The sequence below is a fragment of the Hibiscus syriacus genome, unplaced genomic scaffold (assembly GCF_006381635.1).
Source record: "Hibiscus syriacus cultivar Baekdansim isolate YM2019G1 unplaced genomic scaffold, ASM638163v2 tig00110653_pilon, whole genome shotgun sequence".
Taxonomy (NCBI): domain Eukaryota; kingdom Viridiplantae; phylum Streptophyta; class Magnoliopsida; order Malvales; family Malvaceae; genus Hibiscus; species Hibiscus syriacus.
The window spans coordinates 175618-202895 of NW_024062813.1; the positions used below are offsets into that span (position 1 = coordinate 175618).

General features: G+C 35.9%; 1 protein-coding gene and 1 pseudogene across 3 annotated transcripts; both read left to right on the forward strand.

Annotated features, from left to right (window-relative positions):
• The first annotated feature begins 706 nt into the window (after positions 1-706).
• On the forward strand, positions 707-8964 carry LOC120137206. Of its 3 annotated transcripts, XM_039153013.1 has the most exons (8): positions 707-992; positions 1583-2191; positions 2313-2421; positions 2905-3025; positions 3169-3876; positions 4722-5429; positions 5613-6600; positions 8163-8964. In XM_039153013.1, exons 2-8 carry the CDS (start codon positions 1996-1998, stop codon positions 8588-8590), a joined length of 3258 nt encoding a protein of 1085 aa, XP_039008944.1. In that variant the 5' UTR covers positions 707-992; positions 1583-1995; the 3' UTR covers positions 8591-8964. The 3 variants fall into 3 exon arrangements, with proteins under 3 accessions (XP_039008944.1, XP_039008943.1, XP_039008945.1); XM_039153012.1 differs by lacking the exon at positions 707-992 and having other exon boundaries at positions 1453-2191; XM_039153014.1 differs by lacking the exons at positions 707-992; positions 1583-2191; positions 2313-2421 and having other exon boundaries at positions 2905-3029.
• A 2408-nt stretch (positions 8965-11372) lies between these two features.
• On the forward strand, positions 11373-13968 carry LOC120137207 (annotated as a pseudogene).
• Positions 13969-27278: the final 13310 nt, after the last annotated feature.

Consider the following 27278-nt stretch of genomic DNA (forward strand, 5'->3'; position numbering starts at 1 on the left):
TACCTGGATGAGCCAAAAAATAATATAGGCACCTGTTCGACACAAAAGATATAGTTTGACACTTACTTAGGCATTAAGCCTAAAATAATATAAATATATAAATTTAAATTTAAAATTATTATTAAATCAGATAATACTATCTTTATTAATTTATTTTATAAAACGATTAACGATCAAAATAAAAATATAATATCATTGACGAATTTATCGTAAAAACAATTCGTGCACCGTGTCCAAAAGGTGCATTAGTCCTTCCCAACTAATTTTGTTAATATTACAAAAAAAATGATTTTTTTTAAAAAATGTAAAATATCATTGACGTATCACATATAAAAATGATATATCAATAATATACATTAATTGTTAATTAGCAAACGATTTTTATTTAAAAATTAAAATATTTTTATAAGAATAATAAAAATTAAAATGATAATTTTTATGCAACTTTGGAAGTTAATACATTTTAAATATCCCGACATAAGATGTACTAAGAGCGGATTAGATGCGATTAACCTAAAATAGAAAAAAAAAACATTTACAAAATTACGATCAATTTAAAAATATTAAAAAAAGAAAAGAAAAAGAGGATGAAGCGATCGGGTCGGGTAAACGAATTGGTCCTTGCGCGGACCCTGCGCAACCCGACTTCTGCAGCTTTAAATTACATTTTTTATTTTGTTAAATAAATTATCTGTTACCTTGGAACCAAAAAACAAAAATCTTATTACCCATAGTTTCTTGTACCACTGTAGTTTATGCCGTCGTGGCAGCCACCGTTCACGGCTGTACGTAAATCTAGTAACTTCACAAATTTGACAAGAATATTCCTTCTTAGCTTCTAAACCCAGAAACCAGCTTAATTTTCTCAAAGTCAACACCGAAATATCTAAATCTAAGCCTGAGACCTGCTGTTACTAACACTTTAAACTGCCACATTCTGCCGTTAGATTGTCACTGGATTTAAGATGAACTGTCTTCCGGTCGTCCTCAAGGTATTAACCCGTTTTGATTTTGAAAACATCAACCCGAACCTAAGAATCCTTGAAATTCCTAAAACAGCCCAACCTACTGACAGAAAATGTTTGATTTTTTTCTCTCCTTTGCCGATGATTATCTGCTTTTATTCCGCTCATTTTCTCTGTTGATTTTTTGGAAGAAAGAAAATGAAACAGTAAAAAAACTCATGGTTTGTTCTTGTGATTTCCCGGAGAATTGCGACATTTTCTGGGTTTGTTAATGTTGGTCTTGTCAATTCTTTTGATTTGTTTAAATCAACGGGTTATCATAAATTCATCAAGAGCGAATCGGTTCCTCGTTTTTATTCCGCTTTTATCCCAACCTTAATTTCTTGATCTAAGTTTTCGGGTTCTCTATTTTTAGCTTCAAATCCCCCCTCCCCCAAACACACGCGCACAAAAAAAAAAACTCTCATTATAAGTTTCAACTCTAATATTCAGATCTCACTTTCCAAGACCAAAATTCGAGAGCAGAAATGGATTTTCAACGAAAATAAAATTCTAATTCACTCTAGCCTCATTACTGACATCATTTTCAAATGATACGGATAAAATTGTGTCTACAGGTAAATTGACTTCGTCACTAATTTTGAGCGGCGCTGGAAATGTTCTGCTTGGAGGTTACTGGTGGCTGAAAATTTTGACTTTGGCTTTGGTTTTGGTCAATGTAGGTATTTTACAGTTAATTTTGATGGATATCTAGGGTTCCAAATGAGCACCCCAGTTTGGTGGCTATTTTCCATCTCAAATTCGTGGTTATTGTTCAGTTACTGCTGCTGATTTTCTGTCAATCATTCTATTCCAATGCGGGCATTGCACCCTTGTTTGAGTTATTTTAAAGTTGACTGCATTTGTTACTTGGAAGAAACACGGAAAGGGTGAGTTGGGAGTAAATTATGGGGCGCGATTACTGGTTAATTACTAGATTGGTGGAGGAATTGCTGTGATTCTTTCAGTAGGGTAGATTAGGGCAGCAGAGATGCCTCCTTCTCCTGCATTGAGAAACTCTCCAGGGAGGGAGCTTAGAGGGGGAACCCACAAAAGATGGTGTAGTTTGGAGGGCGGGTTGAATGTACATGAAAAAGATGATGACCTTGCTTTGTTCAATGAAATGCAGTCCAAAGAAAGGGATAATTTTTTGCTTCAGTCCTCGTTTGACATGGAAGATTCATTTTGTAATTTTCTGTTTTGCCTTTTGATTTCAGTTGTATGGACATATTTGCCCGTGGATCAAAACTATAGTCTGCAAGCTAACGTTATTTTTTGTTTTCTTTGGTTTTGAAATATTGTTTGCAGCTACAAAACTGAAATATTTTTCAGATTTCAAACTTGGAGTATCTGTTCCTGTTCGAGGGGAGACTAGTGAACTCCTTGATGCAGATGAAGAGAAAAATGACTATGAATGGTAGGTCATAATTTCATCTTTGAGATTTTTTAACGTTTTGTTTAGAACTGTGATATGATGAACTTTTTGGTTTGGAAAATAGTAATATAATCCGCATGTAAGTTGGCTTGTTATTGTTTTGGTGTATGTTAGAATTAAGTAATTGCCGATGGCCTCAGCAAGAAATTAGTATTATTTTTTCATTTTTATTTCATTAATTGTAGAAATGACCATCCAGCTCAGTTGGTAGAGCACAAAGTTCTTAACTTTGAGGTCGTGGGATCGAGTCCCACGGAGGGCATTTCATAATTCGGAGGTCTCTTACGGAAGCTGCTCTCAACTTGATGTTGGGGGTAGCCTACTATCTTACCTCTCCCTTACCCCATACTTATGGGAAAAAGGGACAGCCATTTTTTTTATTTCATTAATTGCAAGCTATTGTGCTATTATCCAAACTTGAAGATTTTTGGTCCTCACTAAGTGTCATTCTTGGTGATTTTGAAGGTTATTAACTCCACCTGACACCCCCCTTTTTCCTTTGTTGGATGATGAGCCACCTCCAGCTAACATTCCTCGCAGGGGTAGACCTCGGACTCAACCCATTTCCATATCAAGATCATCCACAGTAGGTTATCATATCACTCTTATGGAATGAAAATATGTGTGTTGATGAAATAGTTCTTCGACATTTCATTATAAGTTTCTCTTGAAAGTCTGATCTTATTCTTTCTAAATCTTCACCATTTGACTTCTATGAAAATATTGCAGATGGACAAGAGTTACAGAAGCAGTAGGGGCAGTGCAAGTCCAAATCGTTTAAGTCCATCACCTCGGTCTACGAGTAGCACACTCCAGTCTAGAGGAAGGCCATCTTCAGCACCTCAGTCCAGTCCAATAAGGCAACCTACTCCAACTCGAAGACCATCTCCTTCCCCTAGTAGAAGTTCAACACCCGCCCAAAGGTCTTCCACACCTACTCCACAAATTACAAGCACGGGGAGAAGGGGAGCATCTCCTGTAAGGACAAGTAGGGGAAACTCTACATCACCAAAAACAAGGGCTTGGCAGTCAAATATCCCCGGTTTCTCCTTAGATGCACCACCTAATCTTCGTACATCTCTGGGTGATCGACCAGCATCGTATGTGAGGGGTTCCTCACCTGCATCTAGAAATGGAAGGGAGGCAAGATTTGGCAGGAAATCGATGTCCCCAACTGCCTCTAGAAGTGTCAGTTCATCTTACAGTCATGATCGAGACCAATTAAGTTCATACAGTAGAGGGTCTGTAGCATCATCTGGTGATGATGATTTAGACCCTCTACAATCTATTCCTCTAAGTGGATCTACCCTTTCTGTTCCAAGGAGGCTTGGTACATACACAAATAACAGGGGGGCAACCTTCAACAAGAAATCAGCTAGAGTGTTATCACCAAGTTCTGCTCCAAAACGTTCCTTTGACTCTGCTCTTCGTCAAATGGTATTTTATTACTTTTTTAGGTTAATATGCATCTGTTACATCAATTTAGGTCCATATACAAGTGTTGAAATATAAGTAGTTAGTTTTCTGCTCTAACGTTCTGAACCTACCTTGCTTTAGTTGCTCCTAGTTTATTTAATTCCTTTCTGAATGGCTTGCAACAGAAGACTGTTCTTGTCCCTGTTTGTTTTACTAGTACAGTATAGATTTAGACTATCTAATAATGGAGAAGAGATACGGAAGGTCAACATAAAATAATTTCATTTTCGTTGGAATGTGAAACTGTGTTCTCTTGGTAGAGTATTCTCAAAATCCTGCATCATGTTCCAATAATGCCGTATATCTAGAGGTGGCAAACTTGATGGTATAGTTTAAATTGATGGGTTTATGTGATCCTATTAGTTAGTAAGCATTGTGTGTTAGAGTTAGAATTAATTGCTGGATGAAGTTTTTGGCAGTGGCCATTGAAAATTTCAGTGCGTAATTTAATCTGGTATGTCTAAAAGGGGAAAGCGAGTAAAAACTCCAGAACTTCCTGTTTAATTAGTGCGTTCTATGAGTTACATTCTGTATTTGAGTAAACTTTCGGAGTAATTATCTTTCTTTTGATGTGTTTTAATGTGTTAAATAACTCAAGAACTTCAATGCAATCTGCATGGTCAATATCTTTACTAAGCAAAAAGAAATTTATGATAATTGTGAAAGAATTCATGTGGTGTGTTGTTACCTCTCATGCATTTACTTGCTCCCAATTAGACTTTTTTCGTGCATAAGTAATGCAAATCAAGTGTGCTTGGTCATAAACACAAACCCTATAGTTTATTGTAATCAATATTTTGATGCAGGCTTATCGGAAGAGTCCTCCAAATATGTTCAGACCTCTATTATCTAGCGTTCCAAGTACCACATTTTATGTTGGGAAGGGCAGTTCTGCACATGGTTCTTTAATGTCAAAGAATTCATCTGTTACTACCAGCAGTAATGCGAATTGTCATCAAGGTTCAAGTGCTGTGCTCAATACTGAAGGAAGTAATCAACATGATGACGGGGCAAGTGAATCCGGTAGGGGACCTTTTGCCAATGTTCTAGAAGAGGGTTTTGCCTTTGATAAGATGGATGCAGTAAACCAGGATGCTAGCTATGAAACACGTAATGATTCACTTAATATTCTCATTGAAGAAGCTGATAGAGACTCTAAAATCCAATGTGACCCCGACCACTCTGGGGAGTTTAGTCATCATGGTCTTGAAGTTGAAATTACTTCAAATTATGATGCTTTGTGTGAAAGGGGAGATCTTTCAGAAGTTGATAGTTTTGAAAATACAAAAATTTGTTCTAATTGTTATAGCAGGTATCGTGTTATTGAGCAGGTTGAAGAAGAAACCAGTCTTTGCACAGATTGCACTAGGCAGCATGATATAGTTGCTGGTGACGTTTCTGATGCAAAGAATTACCCAGGGTTGCTTATGAAGGTTTCTGGAGAGGACAAACCCATTCCTGATTTGGAGATCTCAATTCATCCATCTGATTCACCGTTGCAAGTTATTGATGCAGTTGAACCATGGATTTCTCATCATGAGAAAACTATCAAGCAAAGTGAAAATTTCTCTCAAGAAAATTCTCTTGGAGGTTCTCTGGCGGAGGGAGGTGAGCAGAGGCTTGGTTATCAGCAAGAGATGGCTGAACCAGCTGTTGGTTATTCTATATCTGATAGGGACACTGGAGGTCAGCAGTTGCATTACTCTGATGAACATTCTGGTTTGAAGGTTAATACATCAGAAGTTGTAGGTATTTCAGTGCTGTTAAAGAGGTCAGGCAGTAGCAAGGGGCCTGTTGTTTTAGGTAGGACCTTTTCTACCATACCATCAGAAGATCTTTCTTATGCAAGAGACAGTTATAACAGTTTCAGAAGCTCTTTTGGACATGGGAGTGTCTCTGTATCATCCTCTGTCGAATTCTCATCTAGACAAACTGATACATGTGTACAATTGAATGCTAGAAAATCTGAGTTGGAGAATTACAGATATGGCTTGAATGCGAAGCCACAAAGCTTTACTTTGTCTCAAAGTTCAAGCAATAATTACCAAGCATTAAGTCTTGCATCTAGCACAAATGATGAAAACTTTGAGAGTTCTGTTCGTAGTCTGAAATTTGAGGAAGCAGAGGAAATAGCTGTTGTTTCTCAAGCCAAAGCTTCCGAAAATTCAGAGGTAGATTCATCATTCCCTGCTGCTGCAATTTCCAATGCTGCTGCAATTTCCAAAACTGATAGTATTGAGTGGAATGGAAGTAGCAGAGTAATCGATACTTTAACCTCTGAGTCATTAGAGGACAATTCAGCAGCACCATTTCCTCTCAATGATGATGGTGTTTCATATGAAAACGGAGACAACTTTTCAAGTAATGCCAGGATAGCCTCAAGTGTTGAAGCATTACCTGCCACTCTAGATCCTACTCTTGAAGAACATGGTATGCAAAATGATATTCCTGATGGAGTAGATGCTGTTGAGGGTGCTGGTCACACCTGTTTGACTACAATCTCAGAAATAGAAATTGACAAATCCTGCCGGAGTTCCTACAGTTCAGAACTTGATGGCTTGTCTCCAAATTCTGAGAGGAAAAAGAAGAGATCCATGGATCTGTCTGATGCTATACCTTTAGATGTGGATATTACTGCTTCTGTTGAGGAGCATGATTCGTCAGATCACACAGTTGGTGTTTTAGGTATTTAATTATTTCATTGCGGCTTTCCATCTACTTTGTACTTTCAACTTGAAGTTAAAATTTACTTCCATTCTTGAGAAGATTTTTGATATGGCCATTACCATATACCGTAAACAATTTTAGGACGCAGCATGTTTAATCCTTCATGAACTATCCATGCTAGTCATTTTGAAAGTCAGATTATTCTTTCTTCAACCATTGTTACTTGCTTGAAGTTCTATTTATAAGAGCAGTAAGTAGCAACCGTAAGAGTTACTTGTAATCCTTCATGGATTACCCATCATGATTGACCCTTTTTCTCTTTTCCTTTTGGGGCTGAGGTTCAAGTTTGTAATTATACCCAGGTCTGTGATCAAATTTACCACTTTTCTTTTAGCAGGTGCAATTTTAACATTGTACATTTAGGTTGGCTTAAAAATGGTCAAAAGTTAATCATGAATAAGTGAACTGCCATATTATTTTGATCATTTTGATCTTTCTAATAAAAGTTGTACTCTTGGTTCTATTAAAAAAAAAAAAGTTGTACTCTTGGTAAGCACATGGTTTGTCTGTTATACTAGTTTCAAATCTGTTAAGTTACATGGTTTAAGTTCAGTCACAACCTTCACAATGCTTTCCTACACCAATTTTCAGCAGCCGATTACTTACCAATTCTTGGAAAGCTGTGGATAAGGCAATTACTGCTCTGATAATGGATATGAGGATTGCCTTTTTGTTTTGAATGAACTTTTGAGGCTTCAATAAGAGATAAGAGTTGTTTGAATTTTAGATTATCCCCATTGATGTGTTGCCAATTCGTGCTCTTCAGATAATTGCTTTATATGGCAGCTATTGCCAATATTTTTTTTAGTGAACGTTGCCATTATTCCCCAAGTCATTTTTATCATTTAATCATGGTCATAAAAGTCGGGTATTTCTTCCTCCTAACCACTCTTCACAAAAAGGTCAAAAAGGGGTAGACAAGCACAGTCTAAACAGTGTACTGGCATGTACTGACAAGCACAACTTTTTAGATCACTCTAGTACAATTGATCTCTGGCGTAGGGAAAGGTATATCAAATATCATTGGACCAAAAGGTACCAGCATGCTGCTGTGATGTTTTCATTGACATTATCCTCGTATTAAATGGCCTGATTGACCCTTTTATTTGTAGTGTTTTCTTCTTAGGAGTGCTTTAACTTCAAATATTGGAGATTAATGCTTGCTTTGCAATGAATCATGCCCATACATACCTGTGCTGGTATCATGTTAAATTCCATTTACCACCATGCTGTTTTTTCTCAATATTTGGAGCGACAAACTAATTTTATTTACAATTATCTTAACTCTTTTTCATACATAAGAAGTGATGGATTTAACCTTGTGTCTGTTAAAAATGATATTCCTCAGTTTGTTGATTGGATAAGGTTTATTTTTTCAGTTTCTTGATGTCAATGCCTTTTAGAATTTAGTACTCAAAGCTGCATACCATGTGATTCTTTGCTGAAGTTCAATTCTGATTTGTTACCGAGTTGCAGTGAGATTTTGTTTAGCCTTGATGGATTTTTTTGCTATTTGACAGAGGAATCAACTGTCTTGGTAGAATGTCGTGGAGGAAGTAAGGCCAGAAGCCTGACACTTGAAGAAGCAACAGACACAATACTTTTCTGTAGTTCCATCATCCATGATCTTGCCTACGAGGCAGCTACCATTGCCATTGAAAGGGAAAGTTCTGTGCCATTGGAATGTTCCAGGCCAACTGTGACGATCTTGGGGAAATCCACTTCTGACAGGAAAGATCTACCGGGCCGAACTGTTGGTAGATGGACTTCAAAATCTAATAAAGTCAGGCAGAGGCGGGTAGAAACTGATGTAAAATCCGTGCCTACCAAGACTGTTAATGATGAAAATGCCTATGAATCTTCTAATCATAATGTTGATATTCCTGATAAGATGGACAGTATGAACCCTCCAAAGCTAGAATCTAAGTGTAACTGCTTTATAATGTGAGAGCAAGCCTTTCAATCAGACCAAACACGCAGCGCTTCACCAGCCTCCTTTTGACTTTGCTACTCCAATCTTATTTGGAGGGATTGGCAAGTGCTTTGGATTTTAAATTCATTTTGTGGTTAAATATATTGGCAATGGGTTGTCTGGTTCCAAATTTATTTGTAAGAAATGCCACCGGTTGCTGGTGGTGACATAAATTGTAAAGTTCTTTAGGTTGATATTAGTATAGGCAGTGTGGGGTGGGGGCATTTGTGTTTTTGCCCCATCACCAGATTTGTTGTTAGTTATCAGTGTTTGTTTTGAGTCCTGTTCTTTGTTGGAGAAATCGTGAATTAATACCCTACCCCCTCATTCATATTCAATTATCATGACTATTGAAAAATAACATCAGCTCAATTTGGTTAGCTTCTCCTCCATCTCCTTGGCAACAGGTATTGAGACATATGCGCTGTGTTTGACGCAGACACCCCTGCACAGAGTTTCCATGCATAAGAGGATTTTGAGTCGCAACACAACAGGTACGTACAAATTCTTCGTCCTTGGCCTCATGAAAGTTAAGATGAATGTAGACAAGATAGATGAAAGAGGGGACTTATGATAATATGATATAAATGATGTGCCATTTCTGTTCATGCTAATGCTTTTCTTTTTAAGTTTTCATTCTGGATTTGTCATCTGTTTCATTCTTTTGTACAAGTTACTGTAATAATAGAGCTTTTTACGTGTCCTTTTTCCGTAAGTGGGTTTAAAGTTGAGATTTATTCAACCAATACAAACTTTTATTCTCAAAATCGAGGGTGCCATGTCTTGTCTGGTAGTTCTACAACTTTTCAATTTTTCATCCTTTTTTGCAGAGGAAGTTTTTGTCTAAGAGGCATGGCATGGCATGGCATGGCATTAAATTCATTGGTTTTATTATATGGGAAGTGTGGGGGACCCAACACCATTGTAGCAATTCAGTTGAACATCTTGAGCTGATCTTAACACCTGATGTCCAAAGAAATTATTTTTAGCTTGAAACTTGAGATTTCCTGTATTTTTTTTTTCTTTTCTGCAGCCTTCATATATGTCATAAGGTAAAGAGTCGTCTGAAAGTTGAGAGTAGGGTTTTTTTTTCACATTATATATTTCCTGGCTCTAGGTAACCACTAACCAGGATGGATCAAGAGGGGCTGATGAGGCGGTCACCTTTGAAAATTTTAAATTCTCATATGATTTAAATATTTCTTTGTATTGTGTATTGATAATCTGTTTTCGTCCTTAAAGTTTATTTTTTACACACTGGCATTAGCATTCATCGACATTATCGTTTTTGGTTGGAAAAATGATTGGAAAAATCCGATCGCGTTTGTCCAAGCAGGCGATTGGGGTTGCTCACTCAATTATTTGATTTTCATCAAGGGACGATGGATTTTATATATTTGGTCATATGTGTACTTTGTCTCCGTGTAATCCGAGTTGTCGATGGGGCCAAGTGAAAATCATCAGCTTTCAAGTCCAGTTGTGAATTATTCAAGCCAGCTTGAATCTTTTTGTTGGATTTTGAGTCCAAATCGAGTTTAAATTTACAATGTTTGACAACCGAAATAAATATTAAAATATTATTTTTATCTTTAATTAAATAATTTAATTTTTTACGGTTGAAATTTTTTATTTCTTTGTTTTTCATTTCATTTTTAATTTCAATTTTATTCTTTTTATTAAATTTGAACTTTATACTCTCAAACCACTTAATAACGTATTTTTAATTTCTGTACAAGAAATTTTTTACTTTTAGAATTTTGTTTTAAATTTTAAATTTTATTCAATTTGATTCTCCAACTATTTTTCTTTCTTATCAATTCTTCATTTTTTTTATATTATCGTAAATAATTTATTCTCAAAATTCTTTTTTTAGAAATTAAAATGATAAATATATTATATAATTTTAGATGATTTTAATTTATTAAATAATATTATATATCTTATTTACAGTTTTATACGTTAGAAAAAGAATATTAAAAATAAATCATATTATATATATATATATGATTTTTCAGAATTATTTAAATTAAAATCAATCAGTATCATAAAATTATAAATATATTTAAATTTAGAAAAAATAGAATAAATATAATTGATTTGACTTGATTCAAATTTTATAATATTGGCTCGACTAAATTTTTTAAAAAGTAAATGATAAAATATTAATTGGAGATTTAGCTAGTTTAAATATTTTTATTTGATTCAATTTAATTAAATATTTATTCCTAATTTAATATAGTAATAATTAAATGAGTTCACTATTATTGCCAAATCACATCTTATATTTTTTTAATAGTATAAGGTAATTATAAGATAATATTTATTCAAAAATTTTTAATTTATTGACAACGTATACGTTCCATAAATACTGTTATTCGAATCTAAAACCTCTAAAAAGTAATGTTCCGTTGCCAACTTAAAAGTTTTCTTATGAAGATTAAATTTTAAATTTATTAATTTTTAATTTGGTAGGAACATATTTTTCAATTTTTGTTTTATATTAAAAAAATAACAATTTTGATTCGATTTTAGACTATAAAATATACATTAAATTATTTAACGTGCAAGAAATAAGTGTACTTATTTTGGGAGGAGACAGTGACTGGGGGTATATTCGAGACATTGATTAGGACCGCCAAGTGGCATATTCAGTGGGAACATTGCAGAAGGCGAAGACCGTTCGTTTTTTTGGTTTGTATTTGACAAACAAATATGATATGGCCATTGCTCTTTGCCCTCTAATCTTAGTTCATTTAAAGCAACGCAAAGCAATCCCCTTTGTTTCTCTCTATTTCCTGCTTTTCAAAGGATCCGTCAAGCTCGCCTCCCAATCCGCTCATCTTCATTCTCATATTCCCTTCCCAATATCCACTTTGGTATTTGCCCATTTGTTCTCTTCTTTCTGAATTTCGGGCCTTTCATCTCCTTTGTTGTTCCATCGATAAAGGTTTCCAGTATAGCAGCAGTTCGATAAGAAGGAAAGAGAATATCGAGGAGCAGGGCACACATCATTCTCTTCTTCAATGACTTCTTCCTGTGTTTTCACAAATTTCCCTCTTATTGTGCTTTTATTGCCTTTGCTATTGCCCAATCTATGAAGTTCTTCACCTCCTGGTATCTCCAAATCTCCTGTTGTTTTAGCTTCCATCAATCTTAAACTGTTGTTTTGTTTCTTTAATAACATCTGAGAATCATTTCACTGCATGTTATGTGTATTTTATTAGGAGGGTAAATAAATCGACTTGGGCAATAAGTTTGTATTTGTGTTCATTTTATTTTTTTAAGGTATTCATGTTCGGTTGACGTTCGATTTTTAATATCATGTTTATATTTGTTGGTTTATATGTTCAGAAATGATGAAATTACCCCACTAGTCCTTGAGCTCTTTATACTTCACAGATTGAAATCAAAATTCACTTTCTGTTCAATTTAGTTACTATCTCGATAATTATTTAAAATATAAAAAAATATAAAAGTAAAAGGAGAATTGGGTAAACGAATCTGTAGACAAGCTTATAGATGCTTTGTTCATGAACATAAACGATCTGAATACACTTTTGTTCGTGAACATAAACGAACTGAACACACTTTTGTCATACTCATTTATTTAATTAATTTAATAAACGAATGTTATTCAAACGATTTTCGAATAGTTCATCAAATGTCATCTACTTTCAATCAACTTGTTGCCTAGAGCTTTTAATTGGGTAATTGCCGTTTTCTTCATTGATGGAATAAAAGGTGCCTTAGATAATAGCTGGTTGATTAGTGATTACATTTACCAAATATGTCTAGTGTGGACATTATGTTCTTGAGTCCTGGTGGTCTTTGATTATTCAAGTTGTAATTCAGGTCAGCTCTAGCTTGATTCAATTCCTGTTTTGTAATGATATCTTTGTTGAGTTTTAATGCCTTCATTTGCATTATTTTCATCACCCAATGGCTAGATTTTCGTTACGAGACGGGAAGAAAATCTAAGTACACATAACCATTTTGCAGGTACAAGGAAAAGCGATGGGATATCAGCCAACTTGTGGGATCCGGTGGGATGCCTTCGTCCCATTCTTCAACGGTCACTGCTCTTGCTACTGCCATCGGATTCCAAGACGGTTTCGGAGGATCACTATTTGCAACTGCATCGATCTTAGCATGCATCGTATGATCCTTTGTTTCTTGTTTTATGGTTGCCTTATAAACAACATTGAATGAGAGTCTGGCATGATTCTTAGATATTGCTTTCTTTGTCCCTGCTGGTGCTAATCTTGGTTTCCGCCAGATATCGATTTCTAGTACTTGAGAAAAATGCAACATGGCTAATGATCTTTCAATCAATGAATGTGTTTCTCGTGTCACCGATACCGCCTGCTTCGAAGATTGAGTTTTGATTGGAAGGATTTGATTTGCAGGTAATGTTTGATGCAACTGGTGTGAGATTACACGCTGGAAGGCAGGCAGAGGTTTGATTCTGAGTAATTGGATGTTATAGAAGCTTTAGTTATGAACTGCATTCTCTCATTACGAAATGGGATGCATAAGCAGTTGGTTTAAACTTGATTTCTTTCTTGTATCCATTGACAAATTGTATGTTCTTCAGCTCCTGAATCAAATTGTTTATGAATTGCCTGCTGAACATCCTCTGGCCGAGACCAGGCCGTTACGTGAACTTATCGGTCACACCCCTCCCCAGGTACGTTTTCGTGGCAGATTACCAACAATAATTACTCGATCCACACTCTTGTTCTTGAACATCCTTTAGTTTAAGCTTCTCAGATGTTGTGGTCCTAAGCCTTGTTTTTATTCTGAGCAATAGATGTTTCAAATGTTGTAATCAATGGCTACATAAATCTGGGTTATCTTTTTAACACTGATGTCGATCTACATACGGATTCGAAACTGCAATGATCTCCGGTATTGCTTATGGTAACATCGGGTGCTACGAGCAACTTCATCTGAGATAGCCACTTATAATTTTCAACCTTCCATCTAAATTACAGGTTTTTGCTGGTGGAGTGCTTGGTATTATAACATCTGCTGCTGGCTATTTTATTTTCCAAGCAGCCTAGTAAAAGTTGATGCTTTATATTTGCTCATAGATATCATTCTACAATAGCTTCGATGTTCGAACTTCGATTGCCATGGAGACGGACTGCGACTCGCAGACCTTTGCCCTCGATGGAGAGATGTTTATAAAATCATGTTTTTTTTTTACTTTGGAGTTTCAATTCATTTAGTCAGTAGCGTAAGTTCTAAATGATTTGTGTGGTGTAATGATGATAGTTTGATACATATTGCTCAATCTGATCAAAATGTAAATTGTTTCCACTATTTGTATATCAGTTCTAGGGTATCTTACTGGAATATCAACTTGTTTGTTTGATTTTGGACCTGTGGTTCAGTCCTAAATGGTGAGCAATGGTAGTTCTTCCCCATATGCTCATCCGGCCAGACTAGAATGGCTCGTTGCTCCGCCGTCTGACAAATTCTCTACCATGACAATGAATCTGATGATATTTTTAACTTGTATAACATCCATATAGTTCTTCCGAGGTGCTAATTTCCCGTTGCTCCCAGGCCGAAATCCGGTAACGCAATCGACCGGCCAAAGCACACATACCTTGGTAGAACCTTTATATTCTTCAGAAGCCTTAAATGAAGCTTGAACAACATCATGCTTCAAAGTGGTACACGGTGAATATAAGTCATATTATACACCATAACAATTAGGGATGATTAAAACTCGGTTCGGCTCGAACTCAACTTATAATTTCGTAAATTTGACTCGAATAAAAAAAATTTAAATTTGAATTGATTTATAAAATTAAAGTCGAATAACCCCAAATTTTTAATAACTAATGGATTGCTTTTCAAATTGAAGAGTCCCTCAACTTTGATATGTATATTACATATGAAAAAAATATGAAATAATATATATGAAAAAGTCATTTAAATTGAAATCAAATAGTATCATAATATTATAAATACCTGCAATTAAATTTAAACATAAACTCAAATTGACTTGATTCAAAAAATTTAAAATAAAATTTGAGTTATAAAATAAAATTCGTCAACTTAAATAACCCAAATTTTTTTAACTCGACTCAATTGAATGCTCATCCTTAATATAAGCATAACAAACAAAAGGAAGAACAATGATCACCAATTAACTGAAACCAAAATATATATATTTGTAGACACCCGTTTTTATCCGGATCAAAAAAAATATTATTAAATATCATTATTATTATTATTATTATTACCATACCCACTCAACTTTCCATCATACCTAAAAAAACCCACTATTCATTAAATAAAAACTCCACCCATACAACTATCCACTAAATATTAAAAATATAAACCCCCCCCCCCCACTATACTCCAGTCAAAAAGACCCATAAAATGACATGTAATAACCATTTTGAGGGGGGGGGGGGATGGACGTGGGAAGGCCATATGAGAGAGAAAAATTGAAAAAAAGAAAGAAGAAAAAAGCTTATGTGATTTTGCCGTATTTTTTTGTCGGCGATCAGAATCTCCGATTAACGTTTCGAACGGTGAAAAGTTGTGCAAGGCCAACACAAACAACACACTAAAATATCAGGACGATCAGACGGTGGACGGCGACGGATCGAAGAAAATAAATACGAACGATTTTTTACTTCTTTACGGCGATCGGTACCCCGATCAACGTTCCGAATATTGAAAAGTTACAGAAGGTCAACACGAACAACATACTGAAAAATCAGGACGATCAGACAGTGGAAAGAGGCAGATCGGAGAAACTTAAGCCGAACAATTTTTTATCTTTTTATGACAAACGGAGCCGATTCACGCAAAACCGACTCTAGATTTAAGATGAGGAGGCCAAGATGGACTTCCCGGTTAAATTTGGTAACCATCGGCCACCGGTGACGGTGGTGGCACGACTGCACGACGATGATCGGCGGTGGCGGAACGACGGCGTGGTGGCGGCACGGCGGTGCGGCGCTGGTGGCCGACGACTCATTTATGTTATGTATTTTTTGGTATAATTTCTATTTAGTCCCTGAACTTTTATGCATGTTTTTTTCATTCCAGCACCTGAATTTATGTGTTTTTCTGATTCTGACACCTTAGTTTTTGTTATTTTATTTTAGTCACTTAAGTTTCTGTTTTGCTATTTATGTCCTTTAAATTTATGTTTTAGCTGTTTTAGCCTTTGCTAGATCTATTATTCGAGTAAAATAATTTCTTTAATTAATTAATTTGAAGCAAATTAATCAATATTTAATAAATGAATCATATTTTAACTTGATATTTGATTCAGGATTTCCACCATTACGAAAGTGTGTAAGTGACACAGTACTAATTTTGGGCGTTGTGGGAGTGTTAATCCTTCCCCAGGCATAGCCGACTCCCGAACCCGTTTTAATCGAATTTTTGGTAAACGCAAACCAACTTTTGTCTTAAAAAACGATTTTTCTTAAAATTATTTTTTAAAAGACGTTTTTAGGTATTCAACCTACCTAACCCAAAGGTTGATGGCGGCTCTATCTAATTTTTCCAATTTAATTCAAAATCACCAATTTTCCAAAATTAAAAGTCGTAACTGTTTTTAAAACAATATTTAATTATTCTACCTAAAAAACGATTATGACAACCTTCAAAGAGTTTGCAGTGGCTCGAGATGAACAGTAAGATTCTCATGGCAATGGGTACATTAATTTTTCCGAATTTGAAACTGTCGGGTCGAGACCAAGAGTTGTAGGAACTGCCAATGCTGCTCTGGAGTTCTGAACTCTAAAGTTGTATCGAAAGCAACAATCCGACAATGTAATAAACATGGAAGTCAACGATCCATGTTGAAATCCTATAAATGGTTTATCCCACCGAGTTACATCCTTCAAAGAAATTGATACCAAAGATTGTGAAGTCACGATTATTTATACATTTGATTTGTGAATACTTTTTCAGAATGTTTCTTTAAATGATTTTTTAATGTAATTTTTTTTTTAATTTGAGTCAATAATCATTTTTTTAAACGTGATTTTTTTATTGAAAAATGAGTTGATTAAGAATGTTTCTGTTTTTCAAACCGAATTTTAAGCCAAAAACACTTTAATAAGCATTCCCAAATAATCCCTTCGGGATGGTGGTGGGATGTTCCAATGAGGAGGAATTTAGTGGATTGAGAGTTGGAACAGTGGATGGAGATGATGGCGTTGTTGTGCGAATTGCCCATTGAAGCTTCCAAGGATGATGCTTGTGTGTGGTCAAGAAATGGAGAGGGATCCTATTTGTTCAACTTTTGTATGAAGCTTTTGTATGCAGCAAATGAAAATGATTTTCTGTGGTCCAAAAACGTATGGCTTGGTGTTTCCCCTCCTCGCGTTGAAGCTTTTATTTGGCAAGCAGCTCATCAGAAGTTGACCGTTAAGGTGGAACTCTTAAAGCGCAGGGTCGTGCTTGATGATTCTCTATGTTCGTTGTGTGGATCAACTCTCGAGTCGGTGGACTTATTTGTTTCATGTGGAGTGGTGATATGATCTCAATTATGAGTTTCGAGTCATATATACGATTGTTCTATCGTGATTCTAGTAAGAGATTGAAATATTGCTTGCTTTGAACGGAAGATGATGGAAGTTGTAGTTTGGATGGAATGAAAGTATGGCGAAGGTATGGGTTGGTAATGGCTTGGAATGTGTAAGATGGATTGAAAAGAAAACGGATTGTGACCCTCTAACTATATGGAGTTAGGAACCAACAATATAAAGAGATGAAATCGAAGTGGAAGTAGATGAAACGTGACCCACTAGCTATAGATGAACTAGGAACCAACATTATAATAAAAGGAAATGGATGAAGACTACAAGACTATCTTGAAGCCGATAAAGTTCTACAAGAGAAAAAGAATGAAAGCAACATCTCAAAGATGTTTTATATATTCAAATGTGTGTCTAAAATGATCCCAAAGGTGCATATTTATAGTATTTCTAAGCAATATGAAAAGACTCAAAAGATGAAAACATTCTCATCAATTTAGCAATAAAATGCACTTGAATGATTTGTCTTCTTATCTTCAAGGTTGGCTGAATATTCTAGATCATTTTGGGACGAATCTAGACAATTTGAAGCTGAATTTGACCTTAATTTCGTTCGAGGGGTGGAAGACTCTTGCTATTTCATGCTGAAAATTGTCTTAATAAGTGAATTAAATCACCCTTAATTGCATGCTCCCTTGAAAAATATGAACAACCCTTGAATTTAGATGATAACAATCAGCTTTGAATGCATTGAATGGATGAATTAAGCGTCCTTCAATGGATTGTCACTTGGTTGAAGTTGAAAAGACTCTCCCTTGGCTCAAACTCATCCAAATCATCCATGCATAAAATTCCCGTAACAAAATTCCAGCCTGCACTGTCTTCAATAAATCGATCATATCTCAAGCTTCCGATATTGGATTAAGGTGATTCAAAAGGCGTTGGAAAGCTAAGAGATAGAGAAATAATTTCCAATTGATTTATAGAACCAAACACATCTGTATTGCATCCAGAATTGGAAGACATTCTGACTGACATTCTTGCATCTAATGAAACCGTTCAACTTCTCTCATGCACCTAGACACAAAGGTGAATTTTATTCAATATTTAATTGAAAACATGCACGAAACAATTAAAAGTTAGTTTAATAAATGAACTAGTTTGATGAATGAACTAGTAATGAACTACATCCCTAAATGAACTAGATGATTTAAATGCAATGCATGCTTGAATGAACAACACACTTATTAAATGCAATGAATATTATGCAAACTTCAAATTCTCACGCAAATTCATGCATAAACAGTGTAAAGTGTTCCTCCCTTATTATTCCTCCTTTATCACGTCCCAAACTTGATGTAAACATACTCTCCATGACTGCTTGAAACTCTTTAGCCCTTGCTCGTGTGATGGGGCCACTTGGGTACTTCTCCGGGCCTTTGCTATTGGCGATCATATCAAGTGGCGTGGGATCTTGGGATGAAGTTTCTAAGGTTATGGAATGTGATGTTCGTGTTTCCAGAAAGTCTGACTAATCTTATTGATGTGTGGGGGAATTTAGTTATGAAATCGAGTATTTGGGCCTTTATTCCAAGTGCGATTTTGTGGTTGATATGAAATTTAGGAATGAGATTTTCTTTGAGAAAAAAAGTTGGATTGTGCTCAACTGTTCTTTTTAGCTAGATATAGAGTTGCTTCATGGTTTGCTGCAAAACATCCTAAGCTTCTGATCCCAGTTGACTGTCTTGTGGGGGATCCGTCTCTTGCAGATCATTGTCCAAGTGTCCCGAGAGGTCCTTCTGTTGCTTCGTCATGGTGCCCTCCTCCCTCTGTTTTTTAAGGTTAATGTAGACGGGGAAATGGATAATCAATGGAGCAAAGGGGGTATTGGTGGAATACTTAGAGATTCAAATCGAAAGGTTTTAGGGTCATTTTCAGAGAGCATTGGTTCTGGACCTCCTATCTTGGTAGAGCTTATGAAGGTGAAGGCTGGTCTAAGTTTATTTCTGGATTCTGCTTGGAGCAACAAGGGGCAACTCATAATAGAAGCCGACTAGGTATAAGTTGTGAAGTGGATCATGGAGCCTGGTTCTTGTTCTCCTTTGTTTGGCTCATTGGTGAAGGAGATTGCTGCTATAGTACTGGAGAGGAACGTGATTTTGAAAGTTATCCCGATATGTTCGAATTGGGAGGTTTACAGTTTAGCTAAATCAGGAATTGGTTAAGGATGGTGGTTTGTTACTTGTGTCAGGGGTTTAATTCTGTATTGGGTAGATTTTTAGATGGTCTTTGTTGAGTTTGGAATTGTGTTTTCCGGGTGATAGGTATTGCGTTTAGTTATTAGGAGTGTTTCTGGAATTGTACGAGGTTCTCTGTTGTTGTTTTTGTATGGAATGTTGGTTGTTGAGTTTGGATTGGTAATAAAATTTTGATGCACTATTTTTCTCCTTTTTAATGTCCGTCGAGATAAATTTCCGTAACTTGACGGTGATGAAGGGATTTTTAACGAGACCTCTCATTCTTATAAAAAAAAAATAAGCATTCCCAAACAACCCTACATCTTGTTAAATAAAATTAAAGTCATCATAGACTTAATTTAATCAAGACGGGACAATAAATGCTTAATCACCCTACTATAACTACTAGTATTTAAATCTGTATCTCTAGGAACAACAAAAATTCCTTTAATCACTGAGGTAAGTTAGTTCGTGTAAAATATTTAGAAATTTATAAAATTCAAAATATTTTTTTATCTTTGACAACACACACCATATAGACGTAATTGTTCGAACTCAAAATATTAAAAAAATACAATACTATCTTTAATCATTAAGACTACTCAACATCAATGGTGCCATCTCATCCATCATTGTGGGAGACTATTCCGAAATCGTGAAGGATTCTGGCTACTAGGTTTTCACATGTTGATTGAAGTCGTACAGCCTTATAAACTGAACTTTTGGTTATTTTTGTTGGTCTTCAACTCTTCTTTTAGGATTAAGGTTGAAAGTTTCTGGTGGTCAAGCTTGTCTATTGATAAATATAGCATATAATACATCACATAGTCCTAAAATTTAAGGACTCACTTTAAAAAATATCAAGATTTTATATTTTTAAGAACGTTCGAAGGATGATATTTTTTAAATAAAATGTCATAATTACAATGTTGTTTTGTGACATTGTCTTAGTTTCATATGTTTATAATTTTTATTTTATTTTATAAGAAACAATCATAATATAATAAATTTACATATTATATAATTTATTTTTAGAGAAAATCGCCTCAGTGACCAAAAAAAAGTTATAATATACGATTTTAACCAACTTTTTTTGGATTTGCCAAAATGACCAACAAAATCGCAACGCGAAATAAAAATCGCAACGCGATCCCCAGAATCGCAAATCAGTTTCCAGAATCGCAACGCGATTCTTGAAAATCGCGATGCGATAGTACAAATTCGCATTGCGATTTTCCATAATCGCAACGCGAATATGAAAATCGCAACGCGAACACATAAATCGCAACGCGTATCAGTAAATCGCAACGTGTATCCGTAAATCGCAACGCGTATGGGTAAATCGCAATGCGTATCCGTATATCGCAACGCGTATCCGTAAATCGCAATGCGTATCCGTAAACCGCAACGTGTATCCGTAAATCGCAACGCGTATCCGTAAATCGCAATGCGTATCCGTAAATCGCAACGCGTATCCGTAAATCGCAACGATAATCCGTAAATCGCAACGCGTATCCGTAAATCGCAACGATAATCCGTAAATCGCAACGAGAATCTGTAAATCGCAACGATAATCCGTAAATCGCAACGAGAATCTGTAAATCACAACACTGAAATTTTGGGTATATAACACTGAAATCATAAACTAAATCCCTAAATCGCAACTCATTCCATCTCCATCTATCACTCTCTCCGGCGACATCCGTTCCTATATCCAACGACATCCTTCCCCATCCGGCAACAGGTCTTAGTTTCGCATCTCGTTTGTTTAGTTACAACCATGAAATCATCTAATGTTGATCATGTTTGGATAGATTTGTGTTTTGGAGGGTCATGGGATAATGTTAATGGTGTTTTACAATATATGCCTTTACCCATAAATCTTCAACTAAAATTGTCTTTACAAAAGTTAACTTATGAAACTCTAATGCTACGTGTTTCAAATAAATTGAATTTAGAGCCCCTAAGTGGATTTAGGCTATCTTATCAGAGAAATGGTAAAGTTTATTTGTTAACCGACAATGAAGATGTTGAACGATTCATTGCTTACATTAGTGTTTCACAAGATGATGTTACATTGTATGTTGTTGAACCTAGAAGTAGTATTGTTGGGTCAGTAGCGGTAGTAATCAACTAAGTTTTTCTCAAAACCCACAACCTTTCTCTAATCCAAATCCCAATCAACTTTCAGCACCAAATTCCGGTTTTCGTATTGACCAGTTAGACGATGATGAGCCAACAGAAAAAATTGTGAGTACTAGTCAGTATTCGAAATTTGGTCTTGGTCAATATCCGGACTTTGATATTGGTCAATACACGGATTTTGATGATGTTTCAGAAGAAGAAACAGACCATGCGTGTAATGATATTGATATTGGTCAATACCCGAATTTTGATGATGAAACAGCCGTTGCCGAAGAATGTAATGTTGATGATAATGAGGAGGAAGTTACGACTGTGAATGAACATGTTGAACATCCATTCTGTAATTCATATAATCCTGAAGAAGAAAAAGAAGAAGAAAAAGTCCCCGAAGAAAAGAAAATGCCACGGGCGTATAACTGGAATATGCCAGAATTACTTCAGATACCGGAAGAAGAGTTGATAAAGAAAGCAGTTGATTGTTACACAAAAGTTATTCGTATCAAGAAAGATGATTGTTTTGATACAAAGGAAGACTTGAAGATAGCTTTATATACGAAATGTGTGGAAGATGGCTATCAACTAAAAGTTAACAAATCAAGCAAAGATCGTTTCGAAACAAGGTGTATGATTGACAAAAACTGTACGTGGCGTATGATTGCAAAGAGAATAAAAGATTGCAAAATGTTTCAAGTTAGGACTTTTATTGATAAACATACATGTTCAAGAACCCAAGTTTTTCCTCACCATAGACAGGCAAACAAAAAGGTGTTGGGTGGTTTTCTGGCTGAGTTAATGTTTTTGAATGGCAGGGTATATCGGGGACATGAAATTATGACTGACATGAATGCTCGGTTCAAGATTAGTATATCATATTCTCAAGCTTGGAGAGCCAAATGTTATGCCTTGGAATTGTTGAGGGGGTCGCCAGAAGCATCGTTTGCCCAACTGCCGGCTTATTGTCACAATTTAAAGCTGAAAAATCCTGGGTCGGTAACTCATATCAAAACAGATAGAGATGGACGCTTTGAGTTGCTGTTTATCGCCATTGGTGCTACGGTTAGTAAATCAATATAATTTTGTTGACTCATTTTTGTTAGTTACATGCATTTCACATTTAAATGATTATATTTCTTGTGTAAATTATTTTGTAGATTCGTTCGTTTATTACTTGCATGCGCCCAGTTATTATAGTTGACGGAGCACATTTGAAAGGTCGATACCTTGGAGTAAACTTATTAGCAGTAGCCATGGATGCTAACAATGGGATATTGCCAATAGCTTACGGGGTTGGCAAATCTGAAACCTCTGATTCATGGACATGGTTTATGGGGCATCTTAGGGATTGCATAGGTCCTATTAGCAATCTGACAATCATATCCGATAGGGCAAACTCAATTGACAACGCTGTTAGAAGGTGTTTCCCAGATGCTTTTCATGGACTTTGTGGTGTTCATTTGTATAGAAATCTAAAATCAAGGTCTGCTGGTATAAAAAAGCACAAATGGACATACTGGAAGGCTGTAAAAGCTTATCGGGAAGTGGATTTCAATAAGCATATAAATTGTTTAAGACGTGTTTTGCCTCAGTGTGCTCAAACACTAGAAGATGTCGGGTTTGAAAGATGGTCAAGAGTACATCAACTTGGAGCAAGATATGGTTTCATGACGTCTAATAGTGCAGAATCAATCAACGCTCTAAGTCGTCATTCCCGGAAATTACCCATTACTATGTTAATGGAGTTTTTTCGAGCCTCTATTCAACAGTGGTACTACAAGAAAAGAAACCATGCAGGTATTATTTCTTTGAATTCGTAACTTATCATATTTATATATTTTACTAAGTATTGTTTATTTAAATTTACAGGAACATTGGAACATCGTGTTACACCATGGACTGAAAAAAAGATAACGAAACGTGTTGTGAAGTCAACGTCATGGAGAGTTGAACCATGTTCAAACACTTTGTTTCAAGTACTGGATAATAACTTAAATGGGCTAGTCGATCTAAATGCAAAGACGTGTAGTTGTATGAAATGGCAAACATCTGGTTATCCGTGTGGCCATGTTATAAAAGTTGCTCTTCATTTAAACCAAGATGATTCAAGCGCATACGCTATGGATTGCTACACTACAGAAGTTTATCGACAGACTTATGCCGAGATTGTCTACCCTATTCCACATCCTTCTGAGTGGGACATACCAGATGACTTACAAACAGTTTTGCCACCAGCCATGGACAGAAGGCTACCTGGCCGACCAAAAGTCACGATCGTATACCGTCTAAGGGTGAAGAGAAGAAGAGATCGACATGTAGTCGGTGCAAGGAAAGTGGTCATACAAGGTTGACATGTGGATCACCAGTGCCATCAAAATCATCTTTTCCTCTACCAAAATATGGATCCTCATCAAAATCCAAAGCTCATATGGTGTGAACTTTGTATTATGTAAACGTTGTTATTCAGTTGTATTATGTAAACGTTTTAACATTTAACATTTTATGTGTATTATGTAAACGTTGCCATCAAAAGCTCATATGCAAACGTTGTATTATGTGGATTTTATGTGTGAACTTTTAACATTTTCAGTTGAATTAATGACTCAGGCCAACCATTTTGACTTAACCAACTCTTGTTATTCAGTTGTTATCACTATTAGGCATGCATTTGACTATCGCAACACGGAAAATACAATCGCAACGCGAAATGAAAATCCCAACATGAAAATCGCAACGCGAAATGAAAATCGCAACGAGAGAATCGCAATGCGAAATGAAAATCGCAATGCGAAATGAAAATCGCAACGAGAGAATCGCAATGCGAAATGAAAATCGCAATGCGAAATGAAAATCGAACCGACATAATCGCAATGCGAAATTAAAATCGCAATACGAAATGAAAATCGCAATGCGAAATGAAATCGCAATGCGAAATGAAAATCGCAACGAAAGAATCGCAATGCGAAATGAAAATCGCAATGCGAAATGAAAATCGCAACGAGATAATCGCAATGCGAAATTATAAACGCATTGCGATTTTCATTTCCGCATTGCGATTTTCATTTCGCATTGCGATTCTCTCGTTGCGATTTTCATTTCGCATTGCGATTTTCATTTCGCATTGCGATAGTCATTTTGCCTTCAACATAATGCAGATTGAAATCAACAAAATCAACCATTACATTTCAATCAATTAAACAAGCACAAATAAGAATTATGTTCGCATCAATTACACAAATCAACTTTTACAAATCATCTTTTACAAATCAATTAAACAATCAAAAAATAAGCAATAATTCTTATTTCCGATCATCTACTATTGAATCAACTTTTACAAATCAATTAAACAATCAAAAAACAATCAATTAAACTATTGAATCAACTTTTGCAGCTCGACATCATTTTCACGCAGTTCACTTCTGAGATTAACCTGCAGAAACCAAACATTTGTTCAAACAACACTTTCTACGCAAATTATTGAATTCTAGTTACTTAACCAAACATTTTCATTTATAAGTATATAAACTTACCAATTGTTTATGGACATTTTTATAACGCGGATGCAGGTAGGCAGCGTCTCGTATATATCGATTTAGCCATATAATGCCGAAACCACAAGCCTACTGCAGCTTTATCTCTATCGGTGGGAGGTAGATACTTGATGCTTCCCGTCGTCAAACGCTCCAACGCCAAGCATACGAGAGGACCACAATCTCCTCTGGCTCCGCTCGTTTGTTGTGGCGCGGTCTCGTCTCTAATAACTGTAATATTGAGCTTCTTTGGCTTCTTGTTTCCAGAACGAGTCCAATAATTGATCGCATCCAAGAATTTAGCCAAATGAGAGCTCCATCCCTTAATAACATCTCTTAAATCAGCCAATGATATGTAATTTATCATGCTGTCATACACTATTGTCTTAAGGGATGGGAGCTGAAGCTCGACGAGAATCCAATGTTTACGTTCCAAAACAGGGATAAACACCTGTAATCATAAGTAATAATTCATTCATTTGCGCACTTATTTCATAAAACCTTTAAACTCAATCTAAAATAAATACTAACCTTATCGACCTCCCACCATGCAGGATAAAGTTTAGCTTGTCCATTGCCCAAATCAAATGATTCATCTCGTGCATTCTTCAAGTGAACGGCGTGAAAAGACGTCGGCATTATTGTATATCGTATATTTTTATTTTTCTTAAGTTTTCTTATTATTAGAAGACGTGTCACCCACGCATCGATATGCTGTTTTACAAAAAAGACATATATTAGTGACTTACATAAATTTAAAAAAAAATTAATCAAATTGAAATATAAGAAAATATAAGACTTACCCCCCCATCGAAATAGCCATTGTCTTCGACCCCTAATAATACGCCCCACCAAGGCCGTTCAAGCAACAAAAAGATATCATCGGTGAGCTTGCATATGTCAGTGAAACACCCCTTGCTCCGCTCATGTAGATAAAAATCAACTGCGGTCTTAGCCCAAAGGGTGTTATCCAAAATTGTGTCCGGTAGTTGTTCCCTCTCCTCTTCAGATACCGGTATGGTACTGGCCGTAACTCATACGAGAGCCAACTCTCATCCATCATGTCCGGAACCGGTGGGGGTTTCTCAATACTTCGATATATTACCCCATGTGAATCAGACTCTGGAATGGTGGGAGGGACCTCTTCAACGATGACAGTTGCCTCTTGAACGGTGGGAGGGGACTCTCGAGGAATGATATGGGGGGCCTCTTCAACGATAGGAGTGGACTCTTGAGGGATGACAGGCGAGTCGGGCTTCTTCTTGCGGTGTCTTCGCACTATTGGGGTGTACGGAGACTTAATAGCACGTGCACGCTGTCTGATGCGTGAACTCCGTCGTGCAAGCATAACCCGACGTAAAGCATCCACTCTATCGGGCCGCTAAATAATTAAATACAAAAATCAGTAAATAAACAGACATGATCTTTAAACAGTGAAAACAAAGACAAATATGTTTCAAACTTGCATGTATTCACCCAAGTCATTATTCTATCATAGTTCACAAAATGCATCAGATAACAAAGAAAAATATGTTTCAAACTAATACCCTGAAGTTAGTATTTGTCTTTGTTTGTCTATTGGTTGAAGTAATGCAATCCATTCAAGTTTCAATTTGCAGAAGAAGAAATAGTTTACTTTCGCAACACGAAACTTAAAATCGCAACGCGAAACCAAAATCGCAACGCGAAATGAAAATCGCAACGACAGAATCGCAATGCGAAATGAAAATCGCAACGAAAGAATCGCAACGCGAAATGAAAATCGCAATGCGATTTTGGTTTCGCGTTGCGATCTTGTCGTTGCGATTTTGGTTTCGCGTTGCGATTCTGTCGTTGCGATTTTCATTTCGCGTTGCGATTTTGGTTTCGCGTTGCGATTTTAAGTTTCGTGTTGCGAAAGTAAACTATTTCTTCTTCTGCAAATTGAAACTTGAATGGATAAATTTACTTTCAACCAAAAGACAAAACAAAGACAAATACTATTTCACAGTGTTAAAGAATACACAGTTTAGCAGAATTGGCAGCAACCGAACAAATTTACTTTCAACCAAAAGACAAAACAAAGACAAATACTATTTCACAGTGTTAAAGAATACACAGTTTAGCAGAATTGGCAGCAACCGAACAAATTTACTTTCAACCAAAAGACAAAACAAAGACAAATACTATTTCACAGTGTTAAAGAATACACAGTTTAGCAGAATTGGCAGCAACCGAACAAATTTACTTTCAACCAAAA

Bases quoted from the DNA above. Each gene is read 5' to 3' on its own strand.
- LOC120137206 (XM_039153013.1), top strand. From the start codon at position 1,996: ATGCCTCCTTCTCCTGCATTGAGAAACTCTCCAGGGAGGGAGCTTAGA. The intron at 2,422-2,904 runs GTAGGTCATAAT...GTGATTTTGAAG, and splicing joins GAGAAAAATGACTATGAATG to GTTATTAACTCCACCTGACA. The intron at 3,877-4,721 runs GTATTTTATTAC...ATTTTGATGCAG, and splicing joins ACTCTGCTCTTCGTCAAATG to GCTTATCGGAAGAGTCCTCC.